The following is a 24926-nucleotide window of genomic DNA, read 5'->3' as shown; positions in this document are numbered from 1 at the left end:
GACAACATCAAATAATATTGTGCATATGTCAATGAAGCGGATTCAGCACGATCAGATTGGCAGCAGATATTCTACGGATCAAACTATCATCGCCTCTGAGCTATCAAACAAAATTATGACCAGGATGGCATTTTTTATGCTGCCACGACAGTTGAAGAGCAGTCGGCGCAGCAACCGGATGGAAAGCTAGATGTTGGTTGCCTAAAGACAAAGTACATAGACCATACTGCAAGCTAATTGTGAGCATCAACTTTCTTTACTTTTTGAATTCTCACTTTAGAATTTACAATATATGGAATGTACACGGATATCGTAAACTCTCAGCGAGACTCCGCGTTAGAATTAGGGTTTCTCGGCGAAAGGGGGTATTGTTGGCCATTTTCAGTGGCGTTTCATAACTAATGGTTCGGCTGAGTGATTCTGCGCATTTTTCGGAAAGCAGTCAAAAGGCTTGTCACTCATACATCTGGAAAATTTCTCATTATTCTGTGAGTATCAGGCGATCTAGATAACTAGTAAATTTGTCATAAATTTAAGCCTTATTGAATCTAGGGCATATTAAGTTGCACCAAATAATCCCTTGCACTGAGTTCAGCTAACATGTACTTTGTAAACGGTTTATACTCTTGACCCGAAGAATTTAAAATCCATATGAAATCAGTGAAATTAAAAGTGGGGAATCTTATTCTAAATGGCATCAACCAGGAGAGATGCTAAAATATCCATCCTTCCTACGCGCTTGGGATACCCCCAGTGCCAAATAGCTCCATATGAATTCGGTCAGGCGTTACACCGAGGCCTATCAATGACTGTGTCGTGGTAGTCATGAAGCCCTCAGGACCGCACACAAAGTATTGCGTGGAGGAATCGTCCAAAAACAACTTCTCATTCTTGTCCAGCGCTCCCAGGTCAATCGGTCCCTTCACATTATAGTCGTCTCCTTCTTTCTCCTCAGACGATGGGGCTGTATTAAACAAGGTGACTTGCAGATTAGGAAACTGCTTTGATAAAGACAGAAGGTGTTCTTTGAAAGCACGAGATTTGGCTTTTCGAGCACTGTGGATAAAATGTACTTTACGTGAGCTTGCTGTCTCACTTGCAGCAATCGTGTTCAACATCGATGTCAATGGAGTCAGGCCGACGCCGGCCGCGATTAGCACGACTGGATATGACGAACTCTTCGCATCTGCGAGATAGAAAACACCATGCGGGTGAGATACTTGGATAACGTCCCCTTCTTTCTTAACGTCGTGTAGGATGTTGGATATCCATCCTGGATTGTATTTTGTTTCTGGGTGTTTTGGGTCAAGGCCTGTCTCTTTCTTAACGCTGATTCGATAATACTCCGGCGAATACTTATCGCTTAGTGAGTATTGTCTGGGCTGCAGATGTTTGAGTTCTGGAACTTCCACCCGTACGGAAATATATTGTCCAGGTTGGAACTCAGGGAGAGATTTGCCGTCAACGGGCTTCAGATAGAAAGAAGTGATTTCTTCCGACTCTGATACCTTTTTATCAATGATAAAATCTCGCCAATCGGCCCAGCCTTCAGTTTCTTTGTATAATGCGCCTTCCTTGGCAATGAAAATATCGGCGAGTTGGAAGTATGCTGCGGCCCAAGCGTCGTGGATTTCGGGGGTTAAAGCATCACCTAGAACCTCTTTCATCGCAGCAAGAAGATAAGTGCCGACGACTTTGTAATGCTCCGGTTGGATATGCAAAGAGGCATGTTTGTGCACAATATTTTCGACGGCCGGGGCTAGTACACCCAGATTGTCGATATGAACAGCATAAGCATAGACAGCTCCAGCCAAGGCCTTTTGCTGGTGGCCGTTGAGCTGGTTTGTAGTGTTGAAAACCGAATTTAGCTCTGGATTCTCGCTGAGAATGTTTTTATAAAATGCTGTCGTGACGGTGGTGCCATGCTCTTGTAGGACAGGCACGGTGGACTTGATGATCTTGACCTGTTCTTCAGTCAATGCCATAGTGTTGAAGGTTAGCGTTTCGACTCTGGACGGTAGCCCAATTATTAAAATATGAATGTGAATCAGCAGTGAAGTTTTTACTTGAAAAGAAATAAAACGAGAGGTATGAATGAGAATTAACTAATTTATATCATAGGCGTGAAAGAACAGCTAATACTTCTATATCCAGTGATAAATTCACCAGCAGGATAAAAGTCACGCAAAATTTGCCTCAAAATCCGATAGTGCCCGAAATATTTCCACCGGATATTCCGCAATATCCGTTGTGTCAACTCTGGGATGGGCTTGGGATTCGTTCTACAGCAACTTCTCTTGGTTTCTCCGCGGAGGGCCCTGAATCCATTATGTACTGGGTTACTATTTATGTACTAGTTATGGGGTTGTCAAAGATGATAGCTCCACATTGCATGACTTTATCCAGTCGCCCCGTCGACTAATTAATATGTGGCACCTGATTGGCTGGCTGCGGGGTCTCGATGCAGTGTTTTCAATAGAATTATTTCCGGCTTGACATACCAGCCATGGTGTTTATTGACCCCGCGTAGGGCTTCGAACCTCGTGCTTGTAAACCCTATAACCCTATAATCCAAATTCGTCATGACTAGATAAGAGTGAAATTTTTCATTCTTTGTCATAAAAACAGTGTTCTCTCAATTTTTGGGCTTTTCTAGTCGTCACTATCCCAGCGGTCTTCCAGCCGGATTTTCATTGTGACGACTTCAAAATAAAAATGATGTGACGGTGCAAGATAAGTATTTGGATGTACTGATTAGGGCTCCAGGGCTATTTTCAAATCTATTGCTGGCTGCAGGTCACACCAAACTACCAGAGCTTTTGCGGTAACAATCAACACGCTTAATGCCTTATCAACCACTTTCTTTTGCTATGCTTGCTATTTAATACTAGGCTTGCGCGGGGGCTTAGTGCGAGCATGGGCTCCGCGGAGAAGATACCTCAAACTTGACACCCATGATCGTGTGGGTGGAATTCTATAAAGTAAGGAAGGGCTGGCCAATCGATAGCTGTTGATGGTTATCAGAAGGGTTCATTGTGCACATTGAACGGCCTAAGCGCCCATATCAATATCCTACATATGTACAGTACGATGACAAAAGTTTGAATATAGCGGCACAAAAATTGATGAGGTATAGGAGCCTTCCTTGTATCAATACTAATATTTCAACTTTTTGCATTATCTACGGGCGGGCCCTCGAAGAACCCTAAGTATAAGCTGATATAAATGATGTAAATGCAGATGAAAGACAGAAACTCTTAACATATACTAAACTTTTGTCCTATTAGTGTATGTTCAAATGTTGGTCCGTGGTAGGGATTATACACATGTATGCGACATGTCGGCAAATAAATTACTGACGCTGATCCATTCATAAATGATTGCGAGAACCAGCTGGTCATTTACTACGATGGGCCGCCAACTGCTTCCATATACATGTAGGATATTAATGTCTGCAGGTCATTGGATTATTTTGCGGCCTGAAGCCCCGCACTGATCTACGCTTACATCTCCACGTGCATATCTGCTTGCATACATGCTAGGCTACAATATTCCATTTGATACTCTCACTAATATACCTAATCAAACCTTTCAAGCTCTCGGTGTCATTTGAATACAAGGACTTCTAATATGTCGCCTAAATATAAGAAAACAACATCGATACAACCAGCCTTGTCGGAGACGCAGGAGGCCGATCATTCCTGGCTAGGCCCAATATGGGCCAGTGTTGATCGGATAATGAACGAAGAACAGGTGGATGCAAAAACATACATGGAAAGTTACACGGCTATCCACGAAATCGTGCGTTGTCCGAGCCCTTCTGTAAGAGATCAACCCTTCTGCTGGATATACTCCCACTAATGCTGTCCAGCTCTCGGCCCCAACTCTTTACAAACATTTTAGTGATTATCTGAAAAAATATCTTCTTTCCGTACAGCGTCGGCTGAAGGGCGCTACTGATGAGGATGTTCTGATTCTATATGTCAAAGAATGGGACAAATACGCTAAAGCAGCTCGATTGAATAACAACCTCTTCGGATTCTTGAATCGTCATTATGTACGAAGGGAAAGAGATGAAGGGAGAAAGAACATTTATATAATAGGCTCCTTGCACTTGATCCGATGGAAAGAAGACGTGATAAATGAGATACCGGAAGAGGTCACAAGAGAAATTCTGAAACAGCTCGAAAAACAACGAAATGGCGAAACTATTAAGCAGGACGTTCTAGAGCGTGTCATAGATTCTTTCAGTATGTTATGCTCCCTACTGGCTGTTCTTTTTGATTTATTGCTTACCAGTACATATGTACAGTCTCGCTGGGAACTGACATAATTGGTAATATCGAGCCAAACCTTGACGTCTATATGAAATGCTTCCAGGAGCCTGTTCTGGCGACTACCGGGGAATATTATATAAAAGAACCCCATCAGCTTGCAGGTGAAAATATTGTGGTCAAATACATGAGAAAGGTTTAACAGAATATCCTCACCCTATTGTGAAAAGTTACGCTGACTGACATCGACAGGCCGAGACTCGACTAGAAGAGGTGAAGAACAGGGCTGTTGTAGTTGCCGATCGCAATTAAAAATTTCTAATCGATCAATATAAAAATATGGATTTTCTCGTTGACCATGGACCTGGGCTATTACTGTGCCTTCGGGGTTTCTACCATCTAACACATCCGTTAAGGACAACAAAAGCGAACTGATCAGTAGCCACCCAAACATACCTTACGTATATTGAAACCCCCTGTCCCTTCTCTCTCACCCAGGCCTATAAGATACACCCAACCTATACTAACAAGATGCTAGGTTCCCCATATGTTTCTTTAGCAAGCACTACGCCGATTAAACCTTGTTACTGACTGCTTGGCTGTGTTTCCAATACTAGCGACATGCTAAATTGTACGCTATCCTTATGACAGGAGCGTCCCACCTCGCACAATTTAACTCTAGGCAGCCCGGCAATGATTATCCTCAACTATCTACCCATCACTCCAACATTGCTCTCCGCGCTTTTCGCACTGCTCGTAACGATAATGTCTTTGTCTTCGAAAAAGTAGACGCTATCATCGCTACGGCATTGCTTTTTGCCATGTATTCCTGCGACAAGCCTGTTTTTGAGCCTACATCCCAAAATATAGACGGCCTTCTCTCTCACACCAGTGGACTCTTTGATATTCTACGGAGTCATTAAGATATCGCCCCTTTCTCCATATTCAAGTCTGTTTGCGAGCCTAAATTACCTCCTTCCGTATTCCCAACGACTGGACCCGCATTAGCCCTTGCTAGGTTGGTTAACAGTCATTTTTCTCTCACTAAAAGACATGTGTACTTTGCGACTATCAAAAGCCTCACCCTCATTTTCGATACGGTAACATCGCAACCACAGCTCGGTGATACGCCACCGCCGGCACATTTTATTTACTGTTTTCGGTGGCTCGCTTTTCTACCCCTTGAATTCATTGCACTGGTTAAATGATTGCGAGAACCAGTTGGTCATTTACTACGATGAGCCGCCAACCACTTCTACACACTTTCATGGTTGTTATTTTGATTCAAATTTACACTGGGAAAAAATAGCCTTTCGAAATACAATTTTCTGTGTATCCGATGTGAATAGAATATTGGCACAGAATCAAAGTCGATGAGCTTTGACTTTCACCATTACCCCCTTTGATCCTGCTTTTGGCCTTGGGATAAAGAACTCGCGAGCGGGTAGGACATCATCGACTGTAGTTTCGTACAGTTCAAGATCAAATCGAGTTACAATTGCCGCTACGACGAGATATATTTCGGCATATGCAAGGCTAGTATGTAGATGAGAATCATCAACTATTAAAACTATAGAGAAATGAAAAACTTACTTGATTCCGACACACTGGCGGCTGCCCTTTGAAAAAGACACGAGATATCTCTGCAGCGGAAATCCCTCTTTCTCGGCCTTGAGCCATCTCTCCGGATGGAATTTCTCAGGTTCGGAGAATACAGTAGAATCCATGTGTACCCAGTAGTTGGTTGAGCTGAATGGCGTCTATTGCCCCTTTAGTTTTCACAAAGCGCCAGTAAATATTGATATTGCAACTCACCCCAGGCGGGATAGCCCAGTTTTTATACTGGATCGGCTCATGTGCGATGCGAGGTAGACGGCCTAGAGCCCCGTGGTTGACACGAATACCTTCGCTGACTACAGCACTCTATAAGCACAATTCTAGGTCAGTGCCGTATCTATTATGTTCTTGATATGATCTTACTAGATATGACTTCTGCTCCAGATAGCGCCATACAGGCCCATCGTGAGGCATGTCATGTAATTCTTCCCTTAGTTTCCGCATCATATGTCTATTCTGGAGAAGGTAGAAGATAATAAGAGTAATAGTCCAAGAAGTCGTCTCACTTCCAGCGCCCATAAGTGACTTGCCTTCATCAACCAGTCGCTGGCGAGACTTTTCTTCTTTTGGTAGGTCACTGTCAAGCAACAACTGGAAGACTGAGTTCTCAGAACCATCTTTTCCAGCCTTTCTCTGTTGGATAAGCTTCCCAACCTTTCGTTCAATGATTTGTTCCCACTCTAGTAGTGCGACCGCCTTCTCGCTAAGCAAGCGCAGCACCTGAATGGGTATTGCTTTGACTATTGGGACCACCCATGGGAAATGTCGGACAAATCCGCCTGCCGACACAGCACTCATCAGCATTTCCTTGAAAGAAACCTTGAAATCAGCTTCTTCGAGATAATGATAGCTTTCGCCATAACAGTAATGCATAATAATGTCATTCGTGAGTGCCATGAGTGCTGCATCAAGTCGAACAATGGATTTTGACAGAGATGCCTCCTCGAAACGAGAGCAGAGATATTCAATCTTTTCTTGCATAAGCCCTTCAATTTGGTAAATAGATCTTTTGGAGAAGAACGGATTCAATGCGTTACGTCGAATGCGATGATGGTCGTGTGGACAGGTAGCGAAGACGCCGGTTGGAACCCCTAGAAAAACCACCCATTTGGCATATTTGTCACGTTTCTGCTTGGATGCTGGCGCGTAGATTGTGTCGTAGAATTCAGTGTCGAGTATATGAACTTCGTGGGGATTAATTCTCACAATTGGTCCTGGGAGAACAGGGGTGAGTTGGTGTTTTCTTTTGCTAATGCTCAGGGGCGTGGTAAAATACCGTAGAGATCGTGCATCCGTTTAATCTCCCAGACAAACATTCCTCTTTTGATAACATCGTAGTAGAATTCGTAGAAATTCGTCACCGCAGCCAATTTGGAACCGGGGAAGTGGGCGAGAGGATGGAAATAGAGGCGATAAATGGCTAGAAAGCACGCGTACGATACGATAAACACCAGCGCCAACGATAAGGACGTCATGATAGGCGTCATATTGAGTGGCCACAATTTCGGAGATTCTGTCATTGCGATAATTGCGTTTGGATCCCTCTATGAGATGACTTCACTTGACTTCAGAGACACGACACCTGAGCGCACATAAGGGTTCCACGCTCACCTCGGGACGATCAGCAGAAAGCGAAAAATGTAGCGATCCACGAGACTTCAATAGCCCGGATTCGTTAGCGAGACAAAAACTAATTAGGCTTAGACCGTGGCAGACTCTTTGTTTCCGTATGTTGGTGGCGGGGAGAACCGTTCTCGAGGTCCGATTAAGGCTGGCAGCTTTGTTCTCTGCCCAATGTTTGCACGGGGAGAAAACAAAGACTTTGACACGCTCGTTTCTAGCTTATATAAATCTTCAACTGCTCTTATTGACCTCGTTTACTTTCTTTGTTTTCCTTTCTACTGCCTGCGTATCCTTCCCAGTATTGCTAGCCTTCTTGGTGTCTGCTAATCCATACAGACTATTATTGCGACCAGGACTTTGCAGAACAATCTGCAGATACGATCAAATTTTTCAAAATGACAGCAACAGGTGTGATAAACACTCGTCAAATGAAGTACAGCGGAGGGGCAATTAGAGCGCTGAAGAACGGTAACCTTGCTCCTGATGTAGACCTCAGCACTTCACGCAGCAATATCAGCAACCACCAGGCCTTCTCGAATCGAGTCTGGAGCGAAAAGCAAAACAAAATACATTCTCCCTTGATTGAAGATGAAGTACGTCATAGCATTGGCCCATACCCTCTCACATCAGAGCTTGCTCCGTGGGTTGCTGAAGCGCTATTGAAGTACAAACCTACCGACGAAGTCCTCAACTTGGTTCAGCCATATGCAGCCGAGTTTCACGACCACGTCGAGAAAGAGAGAGCAAACAGTACGGGTCTTCACAACTTGGATCTTGTGGAGCTCACGTATCAAGTCAGTCTTGAAGTCGGCGCCGCCTTGCTAATCGCAGCCCGGGAACATGAAGATGCTGTCGGTTTGGAGGTTGAGTTTCATTCTTCGCGGGCTGCTCGAGACTCCCATTTCGGTCCGTGGGGGCAATTACTCATAGGCCTTGAATGCGATCCTCCGATTATTTCTCAATTCCCTTTCTATCTGATGATGTGTCAGGCATTTGGCTTGGAGACCAGTGGTTCTCGAGAGGATTATGTGTATTCAGCCCTCACTGGAGTTGATTGGGCCAAAGGCCAGAACGTATTCAGCAATAGACTTGAAGCTTTTGAGAAAAAGGCGAGAGCAGCGGTTCCAAAACTCAACGATAAGCTCTCTGGGAAAGATCGGTCATTCTGGCGCATTGCCCTTGCTTATCTGGCTGCCATGAACAAGTGCGAAAACGCCCAAAAATTCACCACACCCAAAACCGCATCTATCAACCACGACCTTGACATAAACCTTATTATGGCTATACGCTCTTTTGATACCATTGGGTCCGCTTACATGTGCAGCGACGGTGCTGCTTTTTTGGACAATGCCGGTATGGATGCTCTTCTTGGATCTGCACTACCAAACGATGTCATGGACCTTCACACCGATATCAAGACTGGAGAAACACGTAACTTACTACGTCTGCTGTACCCTAATGGTCTCAACATCAAGGAATCTATTCAGATAATGTCAACAGTTTTGTCTGGCATGCTCTGCGAGATTTTTCGAGCACATAAGCGCGCCCGCTTTGAGAACAGGGAGGATGGCCGAATTTCCGCCACGTCTCCTCCTTATAGCTTCTGTCGAGCTCGCCATCGCCGTATTTTCGAGACCTTGGAGACATACATTCACCGCTACCCGTCGTTCTGGGACTGGACAGACGAAATATACAACGGTGCCAAGGCACAAATTACCGAAGCTGGTCTGAATGAGCTGCTAGTAAACGCTCTCAGAAGGGCTCGTGCCTATAATTCTCTTCCAGATTCTGACGCGAACAACTTTTATGACATTTACTTCGACATGATCGAAAATGGGAAAGGTCAAATGAGCAAGAAGAGACCGCTAGGCGTTCATGAAAATATAGCTTGGATTGTCCGTGAAATACACAGCTTGTGGCATGACCACTTGCACGACCCTGGCAAGAAGCCTGGCTGGGGTCGAGAATTTGACGAAAAGTCTGATTCGCTTCTGGGCGAGGCTGGGAACATTCTGGGCGAGAAAGGAGAAATTTCGGACGAAGTGTACAGGTTTGCTATTGCTTATGGACGGTTGAGTATGGCTCTGCCGTACGTCGCGTACCACACGGTCGATGCCATTATCATGACCTTTGGAATTGCAGAGTAGGTGGTTTATCTGCAGACTTTCGCCGTTCTTGGTTTGTTCTAATAGTTGCCTGTTCTTGGAAAAGGCTGGGAAATGTATATACTTTGACGTATCCTATTCATCAAATTGAGATCTTGAATTCTGTGGCGAGTTGGCCTGGAGCCGTGTAGTGGAATATGCGCGAAGCTGCAATACTACTGTTTTGAAGGGAATGATACTTGAATGTAATTCTATTCTGAATTTTGTTATCGGATGTGTCATTTGGTTAGTTTCATGAAAACTTTTACGTCAAATCCCGTTCTTTTAAATATTCTAGTGGCAATAATTCGTAAACATATGCTTCGGCCATAGGCACTTGAAGTATACCTAGATCGACTTTTCTCGTTACATACGTATCGCAAGTATCGGTCCTCAGTAGGTTGTCGAGTGTGCGATCTCCTTGGCCTGCAGCAAGTTCTCTTGCAATGTGTCAATTTTAGTCTGAAAGCGCTTATAGCAATCCGGTCCAAGCGGCAATCGAAGCAGATTTTCCTTTCCAACACCCATGCCTGTGCCTTCCACGACCTCTAAAATTCTCTGGGCACATTTCACAGCATCACCAGGTTGGGCACCCGTATTGGACTTGAATAGCTGAAGAACCTGCTCCAATGGTGTCCCCGCATAGTCCTTGTTCATACCCGCGGCGGGCTCGACATAGACAGACCAGAAATTCGTTCGAAGCGATCCGGGCTCGACGACAAGCACTCGAATACCAAAAGGTGCTAGTTCTCTGGCCAGACTTTCGGACATGCCTAATAATTTACATTAGTTACTCAAATGCAAGTGTGTTTCGACATAATCTACTCACCTTCAAGGGCAAATTTGCTTCCAGCATACATCGCACAAGTGGGCAGTCCATCAATACCAGCGCTACTACTGATATTAACCACAGTGCCAGACTTTCTCGCACGCATGAACGGAAGGACGCCCTTCAAGACACGGACAGGACCGTAAACATTCGTGCTAAACTGGGCCTCGATTTCGCTCTCACTCATGTCCTCTATGCTGCCCAGCAGTGAGTACCCGGCATTGTTGACAACGACATCAATGACGCCGCCGGCTTCTTTTACTGCGTCCTCAACTATCTTGGGAGTGTTTGGGCTTGTCACGTCGAGTTCAATCCATGTACCCCCGAGTTCTGAGATGCGTGGGTTGGCCTGGGCTGCTTTGGTGGGGTTGCGAGCTGTGGCAATTACTTTGTGGCCGGTCTGAAGGGCTGCTTCAGCGATCGCAGCACCGAGCCCAGAGGATGCACCAGTGACAAGCCAAGTCTTCATTTTAGCCAGAATAGTAATCGATCGGTAATATGGAGAGGTTGTGCGGGAATGGCCGGCAGAGTCTTAAATAGGTGAGTTTAAGACGAAGTGCAGTTTCCATAGCTATTTTGAAGACAGTAAAGTTCGGAGATTGGTTGCTAATACCGCTATGTCCGATGCGATAATAATCACGACTTGATACTTATCGACATGCCAGCGGCAGGAATGGATATTCGCTTGCTGTGGAGTTAACCGGGAGAATGACAAATTCATATGAAATTAACCAACGTAATCGGACTCCCACCCGGCCATCCCCATACACCATATAAAATGGCTATTTTTCTAACCTTACGTCAATAAAATTATAGTGTATTATTGATTTATTCATGTTTAACGACCTTACCCAGCTATAGCTATGAATGTCTTGTTTCAGTCGGCGCTAGGGAGCTTTATAAGGGCCTAAACCGCCAATTCCCCCCACTGCCTGGCCCGACTGGTGCCCAGCGTTTAATGTAAACAAATTCCTCACCCCAAGCCGCTTATATGCGCAGGGTGATTCGGGGGCCTTATAGGGGTTGGCGGGACCCCGACCTCTCTCCTGGGAATCAAACATGCGGGCGTCGCCTGCTGATGACGGGCCACCAGAGCTGTCACCGTTCCCCCGGGGGTCCGCCGCGCCTCGGGGGCCTCTTCGGCCGCTGAGAGCCCTCCCGCGGCTGCCGACACTGCCTGCCGTGGAGCAATAGGTACGCCACGGTCTGTGTGCCCCCTTTGAGCAACCCCCACACTGGGGGGTGTCGCGCCTGCCGATTCGGTGCATGTATGCCACCAGCGGGGCATGTCCGGTCTTGAACTGATATAGGTACCGTGCCACGGCCTTGGGGGCCTTGGCCGGCTCGGGGTCGATATGCCGTCCTCGGGAGGCGTCGTAGGGCTGGCGCCCTCTCTTTTTAACCCTCGCGGCGAGTTCTCTAGTGAGCCAATGTGAGGAGGTTATTTGGAAAGCAGGCAAGCGTTGGAGCCACCGGTCGAACGTAGGGTCCGAGTAGGTATAAACTGATTGCTGACCTGCGGCATATCTGGCCGCAGGTGCAGAATATATAGTGTCTCAGCTAGCTAGGGCCTTAGCAGGGCTCTTGTGAGACCTTCCGAAGGTAACGTATGTGCGTCAAAGGGTTATTGATATCTCTTAACATGTAGGGCCTCACAGCTGTATTTTTTGTAATCTCCATCAGTTCTGATTTATTTTTATTAATATTTTAAAATATAGTTAATAAAATATTTTATTATATGTATTAAAATTTAAGTGACTATTTGTATATAATTTTGATGAGGTATAAGGCTAGAAATAGCCATTTTATATGGCGTATGTGGGTGAAGGTGTCCGAGTACGTTAGTGAAGCCTGATACGCATCTGGCTAAAAGTTTTTTGGGTTAAGCGTGGCCAATTAATGTATTAGTAAATTCTCAGGGAGTCAGGGTTTTTAATTATTCAGATTGGTTCAGAGATTCTTTATCTTACAACAATTGGGTTTGTCTACTTCACCACGCAGCGTATATATGGAAGTGTCGATTTTCCTGAGGCAGGGCGCCAACTGACTAATTAAGAATCTACTCTGAAAATTGATGATTGCGCTTAACCGAAAAAACTTTAATCGAGTGCGTATCCAAATCTGGGTGCGCGTATCACGCCCCAATCATCAATCATGTCAATTCGTGCCTCAGGCATCCCAGTTCGTACACTAAACGAACTATACTCCACCATTCAATAAGAGATGTCAACTTTTCGACATGAAATTCAAAAAGTGACAGTGCATAGACAGCCCTAGATCAGGAATGTCTTCCCCTTTCGGTCATAGCCGACAAGAATGGGCCTCCTCATTGGTGCCTCACTATATTACTAGATTCTAAGTCTGATTCCGGGTCCAGCCAAAATCTCACGGGGGCCAAATGTCAACGTCGTATTTACTAATAGTATCCGTGTCTATTTTAAAGTATATGAGAAAATTAATCCAAGCTTTTAATTTTGTGATCCAATCCAATTTACATATTAAGCTTAAATTGGTCAGCTTGGCTTGCAGGTTGCAATGTATAAAAGCGGGACTGTCCCTGCCTGGTGACTTGGGGGCTTTTCGTCCAACTTTGACCTGAGGATGGCATCTGTTATCATTAGATTCGGGCTATTAGCCAACATTCTGAGTGTCTTCCAAGTTACTCACGCGCTGACTCTGAACGTCTCAACTACTGGTGGCAATGCGTCGAGTCCAATACTGTACGGTCTTTTATTTGAGGTATATCCTTTCTCCTTCCTTCAAACATAACAAGGACATTAAAAGGGGAAAAGGATGTATATCACTCCGGTGACGGTGGTCTCTACGCCGAATTGGTCCAAAATCGCGCATTCCAAGGCACCACAATCAATCTTGACAGCAACAACCATGTCGAGGGCCCATTTCAAAATCTAGATTACTGGCACTCGAGCGGACCAGAGGTCACATTAACACTGGACAACCAACAGCCCAGTTTATCCGATGCTTTGCCCTATCACATGCGAGTGGACGTTGCAAGTGGCTCGGGCAGTGACAATAATAACACGGGCTTCTGGAATGAAGGATTCTGGGGTATGAATATAACTACTGCCACCCGGTATGCTGCCAACTTTTACCTTCGAGGCGACTATGAAGGCGATATCGTGTGTGCGTTTTGGAGCAATACGACAAATTCCATGCTTGGGAATACGACGTTTACGGGTATATCCCAGACGGATTCTGATGGTTGGAAACTGTATCAACAAACCTTCACCCCATTTGCTTCTGGGCCGGATGAAAAGAATACTTTTCATTTGACATTCGATGGAACTGCTGTTGCTGGCAGTAATCTTCGTTTCAATATGATTAGTGTTTTCCAGCAAACCTGGAAAAATGGGAACAACGGGTTGAGAATGGATCTTGCAGAGGCTATGAATGATATCGGGGGGAAATATCTTCGGATGCCGGGTGGGAATAACCTCGAGGGACAGTCGTCACCATATAGATGGAAATGGAATGAGACTATTGGTTCTATTATTGATCGCCCTGGGTTCCCGGGGACTTGGGGATACTATAACACGAATGGGTTAGGACTGCTGGAGATGATGCAGGTGAGCTTGGCTACGAAAGTACATTTTTGATCAGCACTAACACAGTTAATTTTGCTTTTTTAATATAGTGGTGTATTGACATGGGCCTGGAGACCATTCTCGGCGTTTGGGGTGGATATTATCTAGACCATGAAGTCGTTGCAGAGGCGGATCTACAGCCGTATATTGACGATGTTCTCAACGAGCTAGAATTTTTATTGGTAACTTTGGCCGCCCCCCTTGTCCTGATTATATTAAGATGATTCTCTCAGGGACCAGAAAATTCTACCTATGGCTCTTTGCGTGCATCCTTGGGGTACCCGGACCCATTCACCATCAAGTATGTTGAAATTGGGAATGAAGATTTTTTCGACTCTTCGAACTCCTATATCAGTAAGTCAACAGTCGTTGCATAAAACAATTTTGTTCTAATATATGTAAATGTCAAGATTACCGCTTCTCAATGTTCTCAGACGCCATTAAAGCCGCATACCCAGACATGATCATCATATCCTCCATCTGGTCTGGCTACTTCACTGACCCTGTTCTCCCCAACGGTACAGTGCAAGATCTACACGATTATTTTTCTGCTTCAGATATGGTATCAAAATTCAATGGCTACGACAACGCAGACCGCAATTATCCTGTCCTTGTCGGTGAATACGCCGCTATATACGACGATGAACACACAAATCCTAACCAACTCGATAACCCAACCCTACAATCTGCAACTTCCGAGGCGGTTTATATCTTGGGACTAGAACGGAATTCAGATCTTGTTGTTGGATTTTCACATGGTGCGCTTATTAAAAGTCTGCATGATGAGCCAGATAATGTGGCAATGATGAAGCACTCACCTACAGAAATCGTCTTATCGATGAGTTACTACGTTGCGAAGTTATTCGCAACGAACTACGGCTCACAAACAGTTCCTGTTACGGCGGACACTGGGTATGGACCGCTGTACTGGTCTGTTATGAAGAATGAATCTGAAACGTATTTTGTGAAGATCGTGAATTATGATGGCGTGGACTCGACACCCGTGATGGTGAATATTCCGGGAAAATCAAATGAGGCCAAGTTGATCACCTTGACAGCTCCGGATATGTATAGCTCAAACTTGCCGGGGAATACAACGAGTATATGGACAGAGACGACGGTGGAATTCGATAATTCCACTGGGTATACTTTTACGCTGACGGGAAGTTATGTAAATGCTGTCTTGGTGGTATGATTGGATAAATAACACTACCTAGATGTCTGTATATTAAATTTGTTGAAATGTTTGTGTAGAACAAGAAACTCCGAGGTGGGAAAATTGTGGGTGCTAGAAACGACTGGTAGGAAGGCATCGTCGTAGGGCTGATTATATATTCTAATTGAGAAATTTTTTCGGATTTAGAAATGTTTTTGTTTTGGACATATGTTTGGTGTAAGATATAAATCTGTCACTATTAATATTATCAATTTAATAATGTTTTTTGAAAATGATGGTTATATAATGTTGCTTTGCTTGCAATAGTAACACAACTACATTAGGGCCTAGAGACGTTGCGGTAGCGTTTCTAACATTCAGCGCCTGTTAGTATTGTCCTGGTAACCTCACTTCACTATCAGTCAGCTGTCATAAAAATATTAAAACATATAAGCGATTTATTAAAATTTGTGACCTGGTAACATCAAAGAGAACTGAAGATTCATCCCCTTTTTCTGCTTTCACCTTTGTTGTTCGTTGTATTTTTCTGATATTTGATCATTGATTTGAAATAACTTTGGAACAGAAATATGTGAGGTGCAACAAATATTTCTCCGCTTACATCACTCTACCTGCAAGTCAATACATCATGGCCTTGCACAGTGAGGATTCAGATAGGGACGTTGCCATGGTAGACACTGAAAGACTTGAAATAAACAATGACACCGGTATGGCTATGAACATTTCCATGACCCAACAAATCGAAGACGAACGCGATATTTCCTGCTCTACATTCCCAGAAAAAAGCGTAGTAGCCATCAACTATGGTAGGATCTATGCAGGTCCTTGTCATGACACCGACCATCCTTGGCTTATCAACGAAGTGGCCCACGAACAGTCCTCACATACAGAACTCCGAAATACCTCACTATACACTTCCATGGTGCGCAAACTGCCCGGGTGTGGGAGACAAGTCCAACAAGCACGTCACCAAACAGCCGCCATTGCTGCTGAGCTCAACATAGACGTGACTACAATTCAGGGATCGCTAAAACCCCATGAACCACACGTCAACATTGCACAGATCTTACACGACGACATTTTCAACCCCTGGATTCCAGACTCGTGGGAGGTGGCCGATATTGTAGCTAGTCTCATTCAGCACTGCGACCGCGAGCTGTTTCTTAGACAGTATCTGGAAATGGGATTGGAAATTGGAGAAGTTGAACTTCAACGAGAGTTTCTAGTTTGGTTCCTTAATTTTGTTAATGATGTTTGCGAAGCTATGGACGATATCTACACAAGACCAGGGCCATCGACAAGCGAGTTTCCAGGCTACATATTTGACAGCCCCATGATAACTGAATAGCTATTATTCAGAGCTTTGAATATCGACAGATCATTTAATGGTGGATTAGGTTACCGATGCATTTAAGTGCAATCCGTTGTATATAACTTATCATATTGCAAATGGCGATTAGGATTAATTGATAGGGCACATTGAAAAGAATATCCGAGAAAAGCAATCCAACGAGCTGGAGATCGCCTAGAACGAATATAACAATCCAATAGGGATTAGACCTTGAAATACTGCAATACACTGATGGACTAGTCATAGTCACTCATAAACTCTGTCAACCACTTGTTCCTTCCAGTCCAGCTTCGGCATTTCTTCCCAAAAATCCATAGCGGGACTGTAAGCGAGCACGTAGCTAAGATAATACTCCCTAATACCACGAACACATTCAAGACCCCTGAATTCACCAGCCAATCCTCAATCACATACGACATGCCGAAAGCGAGAATGTTACGTAGGTTGAGTGCCACGAACGCCTCCGCATTCAGTGTTGGGTAACAATCGAGAACATATCCGTACAGACAGGTTGACGTAAAAGCCAATGCCATATTTGAAAGTCCATAGGTGAGCACAGGACCGGTCCAATGTGTCTGGTAATGGACGGTGGCGCCGAAGCCGAAGAAGCCCACGGTACTGAGGATAATGACAACAACAATGAGGACAAGACGAAACTCCGGCTCGTATATGCCCTTGTTCTTGCGAGTGAGGTACAAGCAGATAGCATCATTCAGAGGACCAGAAACGACCTCGCCAATAATGGCCAGGATTAGTGGGGAGAGTGACGTTAGACCGGCTTGAGAGACGCTGAAGTTGTACGGTGGAGCAACGAAAATTACGCCGATCACATTCGAGTAGACGACACTCCAACACATCATAACACCGAAGACCGCAAATAATACGAAGACAGCAGGATACCAGAACAGAATAAATGGCCGGGCAGCAACCTTGAACAGAGACGCGTTGCTATACCGACCAGAGTAGAGGTGGAGAGAATGCCAGTACGACATTTTGCGCTGGATGCCGTTAATTGAGCTGTCACTTGTACTCTGTTCAAATTCAGAGGCCTTTTTTCGAATCTTATTTTGTTTTGTTTCGAGATGCATAGCGGCGATATGATCGCCTTTGGCTTCATCGACCATTGCACGGACAACGATGCTACTTTCCCGGTTGTAGCAAGTCTCGGGAACAAAGAAGACGATGAGAAGTAATAAAACACCGTAAAGAATAGCACAGATCCAGAAACACCATTTCCAGCCCAAATTCTCAATGACATAACCTGAAATGAGTGCGCCGGCATTTATACCACACAGAAGGCACATATTCCAGAAAGCGATTCGTGTACCTCTCTCGTGCACGAAATACAGATCACCAATTGTGCATTGAACCAGTAATTCAAATGGTGCTAACCCGAAGGCGCCGATAATTCTACTGGCTTCAAACATATGGAATTCATTTGCGGTGCCTCCAACGACGGAGCTGATAAACAGCATCACGATGGAGAAGATATATATCGGTCTTCTACCATAGACCTTAGCCAAGGGGTTTAGCACAAAGAGTGAGAGTCCTATTGTGAGAATCATCCAGGCTGTGGCTTGGGCGAGCTGGCTGACGGAAATCCCGAGCTCCTTGGCAATTTCAACGAAGCCAGGTGAGAGCATGGGGCCATATGAACCAGCCACCCCGGCAGCAAGACCGATGATGAGAAGGACGGACTCCTTCCGCCATTGCGGCCACTATAACACGTTAATAATGGACATGTCTTCATAGGACTGCTTTGGGTACATGGATGGACCTGTCTATGGTTGATACGTACATTTAAAGGATCGTTAGGATCGTCGGAGGGCTGCGGGACAAGGATCACGGAAGAGAATCGCCCTTTGCCGTGCTTCAGTTGATCACGAGGGACTAGGGAGTATTCAGGTGGAAGATCGTCCTGGTCGCTGACAATAGCTGACATGTGTGATCAGCAGAGCGTCTAGGTGGGGTGGTAGGGCGCAGTATATTCAAACCTACCGGTACCAGGCACATTCTCTACTGCGTCACACTCAAGGATTCCAAAGGGCATTTTGCAAGATTTAGAGATCTTATGCCGGGCAACGATGTAAGATTGTAAGCCTGGATCGCTCCATGGAGGAGAATCTAAGGATTCATATGCACCCCAGAAAAGACCTTTTGTGTGTCTGTCTGCGGAACAGCGTTCCACCGTGTATTTTTTGTCCCGATTACCCCGAGTCCCGCATTTCAGGTCCCACCGGAACTGTCACAAAGTCAATTTTCTCCAGACCGTTCTCGAACGGATCCGTTTCACGGATTGAAAAATTGTAGCCTAACTTTAAACGTAGAGATGTTGCTAGGCTAGTAACCTACACCAAGGCCAAATGCCTATGGGAGAAAGGAATCAGGCAGTGTGCTCATTGATGGTCGGTAGCTCGTCTATCATATCATCACACAAAATTCTGACTAAATACCATGTAACCTTACGGGTGTGGATTATATGGTTATATTAATATTGAATTAATTTAAGCCGTCTAATTAATATTGGTGATATTTATTTACTATGTATATGCACAATATCCTTGAACACAGGTAGCCATAGTAACGCCTGGTGGTTTGTATTGTACTAGTAAAAAGAGTCCCAGAAGTCAGAATTGTGTCGGACCCCCCATTCGTTTGTCATGTGAGGTGTTGGTGTACAAAGTAACATGATGTTATCATCCTTGGCTTTATATGCAAGCCAATGTGATGGTGATACACGTTTCGCGGAGTCGTCAACGAAGTTTGGTGTGCCTCGGTGCGCGAAAGTGGTCCAGTAGTGCACCATTTGCCTGGCCAGTTGCTGTTGCGAGTCTGTAAGGGGTTGTGCTTTACCACTACCACCGCGGAAAAGAGGGAAAAGATACTGTAGCTCTATCGTATGCGCAGATCCATAGGGGAATGATACCTCCGGCCAAGGCGACGGTGAATCGGGAACATCGAATTCATAGGCGTACACCTCTGTCACGTGTTGAGCCATGACCCGTGTTGTCCGCCGGCCGGCAGTAGATATTAACCCAGCATCCCCTATTGCAGCAGCAAGTGCTCTACTTGCACTTGGGTGCGATCCAGCTGGGTAGAGTTCAAGAACCTGACTAATTGCATCAGACGGCACTATTACACCGTTGAGATGTAAAGTATTGAGTAGATCGATCGTATCAGTGAGGATTTGTGGATAAAAATCCGCGGAAACGACCTTTCCAGAGCGTAGTTCTATCATTGCCTGGAACCAGGAAAACTCGTCCCGGTTGACACCAATGATCATAGGAACTCGACTGAATTGGCCAGTCGAGAATTTTTCTCGAAGTGATTTTGGAACAACTTCCCCATCTTCCATTAACCCAAAGGGAAACTTCCCCAATCCAAAGGTGTCGTCTGGTAAAGCATCAGCGGCCATAATATCCTTGGTCGCGATTAGTCTAAGTTGTCGCGGTATTTGCTCCTTACAACCTGCGGCAGATGCGAGGCCAATCCCTTGCTTCTCGAGACTTTCAATGGTTGGAAACGGCATGGTAGGGGGTGATCCTCCACTCTGGATGATAACTTTGTGGAATAGGCCGATTGAGCCAGGGGAAACCATGTGTGCCATAACGCTGGCGCCTCCAGCGGATTCACCAAAGATGGTGACATTAGTCGCATCTCCGCCAAATACTTCAATGTTGCGCTGTATCCATGTGAGAGCAAACTGTTGATCCAGAATACCGTAGTTCCCTGACGGGTGATCCTCGGCGTTGATCGCAGGGTGAGAAAAAAAGCCGAAGATGTTGACACGATAGTTGAGAGATACAAATACGACATTGCCATCATTAACCAGTCTTATAGGGTTGTAGTCATTACTCGCACCACTGGAGAAGCCTCCGCCATGGATAAATGCCATTACTGGCAGCTTCTTTGAGCCCTCGGGTTCTCGGCGAGAATGAGCTGGCGTAAATACATTGAGATAAAGACAGTCTTCGGTGTAACTTGTATGACCAAAGCCGGGAAAGCTGGGTGTATGCTGAGCGCAAACGTTTCCAAAAGATACTGATTCTAAAGGCTCTTCCCACGCTATAGGCGCAACTGGAGGCCGCCATCTTAATTCGCCAGTCGGCGGGCTAGCGTATGGTATGCCTAGAAATTGACGCATACCGTCACTAACAAAGCCCCTGATGGGGCCATTGGTTGTGGGAATAATTTCCGTGAGTTCGTACTGACACGAGGGAGACATAGCTCGTTGCTTGTCGAGCGTATGCATGCCCCTGCCCTCTCTCTCTAATGCTGGTTGAGACTTTATGTGCAAGGTATTCCCTGGCGCCCCGCAAAAAGATGGCTGGATGTGGAAGCGTCCCGATTGGTCCCCGCATGGACTAAGCTTGAATATACGGTCCCACATGCCAAGATTACTGTATGTAACACAATTACGCAGGGTTGGGATCCATAATTATACCCGATGGAAACGGGCAAGCATTAGATCAAGTTGACTTCGACGGATGAACTCAGTGTATTTTGTCATGCCCAAAAGAATTCGAGCCGATTGAAAGAAGAAGCTGTAGATAAGAAGGGAATATGCCTATTAGGAACTCTAAATAAGATTAAATTGGATATTTAGCCTTATTATACAAGTATTATGTCAGGTCGAAGCTGACCTTAATATGAGGGGCTGGAAACGATTCCGGTCCGGAACGCCTTCCGAGAAACGTACAAATCAAGTCTCGGTGTGAATAGAACTGGCTAAAAATGATTCTGCCAAGGGAGCATCAAATTATCGTTTTCGTTTCATTTCTATTGTGATACAAAGTAATGAACTTGAAAGTCTCTAAAATACCCAACCCGTCCATCTCAAAATGTCATCAACAACGAACAACAGCTCGACGGTAGCTGAATCTGCAGAGAGAATAAAGTTAAATAATTTTTTCGAATGCCTTTCGAATAAAAATGTGGCTCCTCTGTGGATTTCTCTCCAAAAAATGGTCCCACCCAAACCTAACCCCACTGGAGTCATCGCTTTATGGCCTTATGCATCGATGAGGCCATCTCTAATAGAATCAGGGACTGTCGTTTCCGCCGAAGAAGCAGAAAGGCGAGTCCTCATGCTCGTAAACCCTGCCTTAACTGCCCCTTACACGACTGATACAATATATGCTGGGCTACAACTCATTCTTCCGGGTGAAACTGCCCCGGCTCACCGGCATATGGCGTTTGCTCTTAGGTTCATCATTGAAGGTTCTCAGGGCTTTACGGCTGTCGAAGGCGAGAAGATTATGATGGAACGAGGAGATGTTATTCTAACTCCAAGATGGGGTTGGCATGACCATGGAAATGATGGATCCGATCCCATGATCTGGCTAGATGGGCTAGATTTGCCAGTGTTTAGACTCTTGCCTATTAACTTTGCCGAAAATTATGAACACAATAGATACCCAAGTGAACTTGTCTCTGAAAGCAAGTTCAAGATAACTTGGTCGACAGTGTCCAGGGATTTGGATACTGATAAATTAGTTCAGCCGTATGCGCGATATGACTATCGTTTACCAGATGGATCGCATGTTTCAGAGACCATTTCTGCACAGGCAGAACGGGTTACAGCTGGATATACTACACAGAAATCACAAGAAACGTGTTCATTTGTATATCATGTCTACGAAGGACAGGGTTATTCAACTATTCTGCCCCCAAACGGACAGGAGCAAAAAGTCAGTTGGGAGGCGAAAGATACGTTTAGTGTTCCGGCATGGAGTGTTATCTCCCATACCTGCACAATGAACAGCGGTAATGCCTATTTATTTGCTATTAATGATCGGCCTATGGTGGAAGCTTTAGGTTTTGCGAGACGTGAGAGATATTAGTTCTACACTCATCTGATGTCAGCTTGTTAAGTTCGTTACCATGCTTTATTTCAATTTGAAGAAAAAGATAAATATTGGAGATAGTACACAACTTACGCAATATACGTACCACATGTAACACTTTGGATACCAGCTTGAGTGGTGTCTGGAAAGACTATATGACTCTATATAAGCTTACCATGGCTCTAATAGGATTGAAGATAGGGCAATATAGATACACAAGAATACAGAGGTTCAATATGAAGGCCAACTGCCCTCAGCAATCAACTTTATAGGTAATATCTAACAAATCCAAAGGGAATTACTCGATCCTCTATTTCCAAGCAGAGATTTCAAACTTATAAGGAATTGCCAATCCACAAGTTCTCGAAACATCGATTAGCTTGACAAAGACATATAAAACAGGTATAAAGTACACAATACATCAATAATGATCTACCATTATAGTTGAGATATTTATTCATGCAATTTTGTCAATTCTAATTTGCAAATAAACCGCTTGAGGTCTCACAGATACCCGGCTTCCTTGTAGAACTTGGCCGCGGCAGGATGTAGAGGGACTGGAGATAAAGCCATTTTCTTCGGATCAAGAGGATAGGTCAAAGGGCTCTTTTCAGGAGGAATATGACGATATTGACTCTCAAGAGCGTCTCGGGTTTCAACCAGGCACCACGTAAGCAGGTAAGCTACATCATCTGGCAGGTCATCTCGCACAAGTATAACAAAATCAGAAAAATCAAGGCATGGTAAGGGTTCCGTGAGATTACCCCAAAATCCAGCAGGTAGTGGATTAGGATCCGCCTTGCTTACTCCCGGGTTTTCCTCCACAAACCTCTCCAGCGCCGATTCTTCGATAGGTAGAGGAATAAAGTGTTTTTTTTGAATTACTTCTTCCCACCACGGCGTCATGATCGCCTCTTGCAAGAGAGCATCTGCCTTTCCGCTGAGAACGAGCATAACTGTTTGTTCTGGTCGTTGAGCGTGAACTATAGCACCACCCCATGAAACAAGCTCAGCTTCGGTGATTCCATGTGCCTTGAGATATGCATTGGCGGTATATCCAATGAAATTAGTGCCGTCATTAGTTGAGGTGGCGATTCGAAGTGGAGGTCTTTTGTTGCGCAGATCGTTAAAAGATCGGATTCCGAATTTTGGGTCAACAGCCAGTACCATACGATCGTTCTGAGGAAGGACAGCCAGCGCACGGAGTGAAGGCATTGGACCAAATTGAGAAAAAATTCCTTGACCAGTCAACGCTGTAGTTATCATTTGCGCAGGGGTAGCAATAGCCAATTGAGCCTGTCCCTGAAAGACAGAGGTCACTGCTTCAATACCTCCATATCGAATGCTCCAGGTTGCAACTCGACTATCGGGCCCTGCGCGGTCACAAAATTGTTGAGTCAGCCATGAACAAATACGATGGAAATTTGCCATTCCCCAGTCGCCGACAAAATGAAGAGTCATTGAACGTGCGATTCGCGGTTCATTTTGTTGGTGCTTTAGTGCTTGATTCAGGTCAGGAGTTGCCATTTTACTTCACTCTGTTCTGCTCTTTTGCTTTGTTTTGCTCCTTTCTTTTTGCAGGTTGGTTTGTATTTATCTTAGTTCCAGATTTGTACAGTTGAGGCGCGGGCACCAGTCGGAGTGAATTCCGTAGATTCCCCGGCGGGGAAATTCCATAGTTTGTTTCCTGCAGATTTGAGAGCGATTGATATATCGGATCGTCAAGCGCCGAAGCGCGAATTTGTAATGGTAGTCGGCGGTAAACTGAGCGAGTACCGACATTGGAGGTAGAACGAACGTTGGTCCCGCCGGGAACCCCAGCGTATATCGACATCATAAGAAACGGTAATTTGGCTGTGATTTGTAGCTTGTTACTGATACGGCAGTGTCCCCGCCACGCAGAGATGCATGAACGATTATTTGAATAACAGAGCTCTGGGGTAAACAAGATGGGGGCACGCAATCGGATGACTTCCACTTCTTCCCCTTATCCCACTCGACGGGATGTGGGACATGCATGTACCTACGGAGTCACCGAAATATGTCCTTATGGAAACCAGAAATCGCGAATTTCTATTGCGGGTCATACCGAGTTTGGTACGTCATCCAAATTTCGGCCGAAGCAGAGGATAGCTCTAACCCTAACCCAACTCTACATGAGCTGGTGGATACAAAAATAGCCAATACAAATAGCCTTGTTTATAAGTTGACGAACCCAATAGTTCCCAAGGGAAGATAGCTATTGCTGTTTTCTCAGTGCATGTAATATGAAGCTTAACGGGGAGCCAGGTCCGTAGGAACTTTTACCAACTAGGTATGCAGACCTGAATGAAAATCACGAAGCGATACAACAACTAATTCCCTTATCTTGTTTGGGTAGTGTGTTGTAATAGCAAGTCAATGGGACTCTCCCAGACAAATTAGCAACACTTCCTGATAAATTCAACCATCATGACTCTT

At 45.1% G+C, this 24926-nt stretch overlaps 12 protein-coding genes across 12 annotated transcripts; 5 read left to right on the top strand and 7 right to left on the bottom strand.

The window, feature by feature from the left end:
* Positions 1-731: 731 nt before the first annotated feature.
* BGW36DRAFT_287418 (flavohemo protein) lies at positions 732-1985 on the bottom strand (the record flags this gene model as incomplete). The annotated part of the gene is made up of 1 exon (XM_046210510.1): positions 732-1985. The coding sequence occupies one exon, from the start codon at positions 1983-1985 to the stop codon at positions 732-734; it is 1254 nt and encodes a 417-aa protein (XP_046076463.1).
* A 1645-nt stretch (positions 1986-3630) lies between these two features.
* BGW36DRAFT_423007 (Cullin repeat-like-containing domain protein) lies at positions 3631-4586 on the top strand (the record flags this gene model as incomplete). The annotated part of the gene is made up of 4 exons (XM_046219776.1): positions 3631-3822; positions 3872-4250; positions 4313-4470; positions 4527-4586. The coding sequence occupies 4 exons, from the start codon at positions 3631-3633 to the stop codon at positions 4584-4586; spliced, it is 789 nt and encodes a 262-aa protein (XP_046076462.1).
* Positions 4587-5426: 840 nt separating this feature from the next.
* BGW36DRAFT_443656 (putative cytochrome P450) lies at positions 5427-7469 on the bottom strand. Its single transcript, XM_046221623.1, has 5 exons — positions 7168-7469; positions 6255-7105; positions 6090-6197; positions 5868-6034; positions 5427-5810 (listed from the first exon to the last, which is right to left on the bottom strand). The coding sequence occupies exons 1-5, from the start codon at positions 7409-7411 to the stop codon at positions 5639-5641; spliced, it is 1542 nt and encodes a 513-aa protein (XP_046076461.1). The 5' UTR covers positions 7412-7469; the 3' UTR covers positions 5427-5638.
* Positions 7470-7909: 440 nt separating this feature from the next.
* On the top strand, positions 7910-9661 carry BGW36DRAFT_287201 (uncharacterized protein; the record flags this gene model as incomplete). Its single annotated transcript, XM_046210491.1, has 2 exons — positions 7910-8424; positions 8524-9661. The coding sequence occupies 2 exons, from the start codon at positions 7910-7912 to the stop codon at positions 9659-9661; spliced, it is 1653 nt and encodes a 550-aa protein (XP_046076460.1).
* A 191-nt stretch (positions 9662-9852) lies between these two features.
* On the bottom strand, positions 9853-11133 carry BGW36DRAFT_334200 (short-chain dehydrogenase/reductase SDR). Its single transcript, XM_046212905.1, has 2 exons — positions 10488-11133; positions 9853-10431 (listed from the first exon to the last, which is right to left on the bottom strand). Exons 1-2 carry the CDS (start codon positions 10954-10956, stop codon positions 10052-10054), a joined length of 849 nt encoding a protein of 282 aa, XP_046076459.1. The 5' UTR covers positions 10957-11133; the 3' UTR covers positions 9853-10051.
* Positions 11134-11338: 205 nt separating this feature from the next.
* On the bottom strand, positions 11339-11631 carry BGW36DRAFT_369339 (uncharacterized protein). The gene has a single exon (XM_046215121.1). The coding sequence runs from the start codon at positions 11546-11548 to the stop codon at positions 11375-11377; it is 174 nt and encodes a 57-aa protein (XP_046076458.1). The 5' UTR covers positions 11549-11631; the 3' UTR covers positions 11339-11374.
* Positions 11632-13040: 1409 nt separating this feature from the next.
* On the top strand, positions 13041-15397 carry BGW36DRAFT_443638 (glycoside hydrolase family 51 protein; the record flags this gene model as incomplete). The annotated part of the gene is made up of 6 exons (XM_046221622.1): positions 13041-13226; positions 13280-14074; positions 14143-14274; positions 14326-14446; positions 14503-15212; positions 15347-15397. The coding sequence occupies exons 1-6, from the start codon at positions 13089-13091 to the stop codon at positions 15395-15397; spliced, it is 1947 nt and encodes a 648-aa protein (XP_046076457.1). The 5' UTR covers positions 13041-13088.
* Positions 15398-15897: 500 nt separating this feature from the next.
* On the top strand, positions 15898-16617 carry BGW36DRAFT_423002 (uncharacterized protein; the record flags this gene model as incomplete). Its single annotated transcript, XM_046219775.1, has 1 exon — positions 15898-16617. One exon carries the CDS (start codon positions 15898-15900, stop codon positions 16615-16617), a length of 720 nt encoding a protein of 239 aa, XP_046076456.1.
* Positions 16618-16743: 126 nt separating this feature from the next.
* BGW36DRAFT_312543 (serine/threonine kinase 16) lies at positions 16744-18713 on the bottom strand. Its single transcript, XM_046212507.1, has 3 exons — positions 18619-18713; positions 18419-18555; positions 16744-18338 (listed from the first exon to the last, which is right to left on the bottom strand). Exons 1-3 carry the CDS (start codon positions 18668-18670, stop codon positions 16857-16859), a joined length of 1671 nt encoding a protein of 556 aa, XP_046076455.1. The 5' UTR covers positions 18671-18713; the 3' UTR covers positions 16744-16856.
* Positions 18714-19225: 512 nt separating this feature from the next.
* BGW36DRAFT_423000 (carboxylesterase family protein) lies at positions 19226-20845 on the bottom strand (the record flags this gene model as incomplete). Its single annotated transcript, XM_046219774.1, has 1 exon — positions 19226-20845. The coding sequence occupies one exon, from the start codon at positions 20843-20845 to the stop codon at positions 19226-19228; it is 1620 nt and encodes a 539-aa protein (XP_046076454.1).
* Positions 20846-21461: 616 nt separating this feature from the next.
* BGW36DRAFT_288367 (RmlC-like cupin domain-containing protein) lies at positions 21462-22463 on the top strand (the record flags this gene model as incomplete). The annotated part of the gene is made up of 1 exon (XM_046210567.1): positions 21462-22463. One exon carries the CDS (start codon positions 21462-21464, stop codon positions 22461-22463), a length of 1002 nt encoding a protein of 333 aa, XP_046076453.1.
* A 507-nt stretch (positions 22464-22970) lies between these two features.
* BGW36DRAFT_393775 (uncharacterized protein) lies at positions 22971-23993 on the bottom strand (the record flags this gene model as incomplete). Its single annotated transcript, XM_046217846.1, has 1 exon — positions 22971-23993. One exon carries the CDS (start codon positions 23991-23993, stop codon positions 22971-22973), a length of 1023 nt encoding a protein of 340 aa, XP_046076452.1.
* Positions 23994-24926: the final 933 nt, after the last annotated feature.

The sequence above is a fragment of the Talaromyces proteolyticus genome (assembly GCF_021365285.1).
Source record: "Talaromyces proteolyticus strain PMI_201 chromosome Unknown BGW36scaffold_2, whole genome shotgun sequence".
NCBI classification, from domain to species: domain Eukaryota; kingdom Fungi; phylum Ascomycota; class Eurotiomycetes; order Eurotiales; family Trichocomaceae; genus Talaromyces; species Talaromyces proteolyticus.
This window is presented reverse-complemented; position numbering and strand designations above follow the sequence as displayed.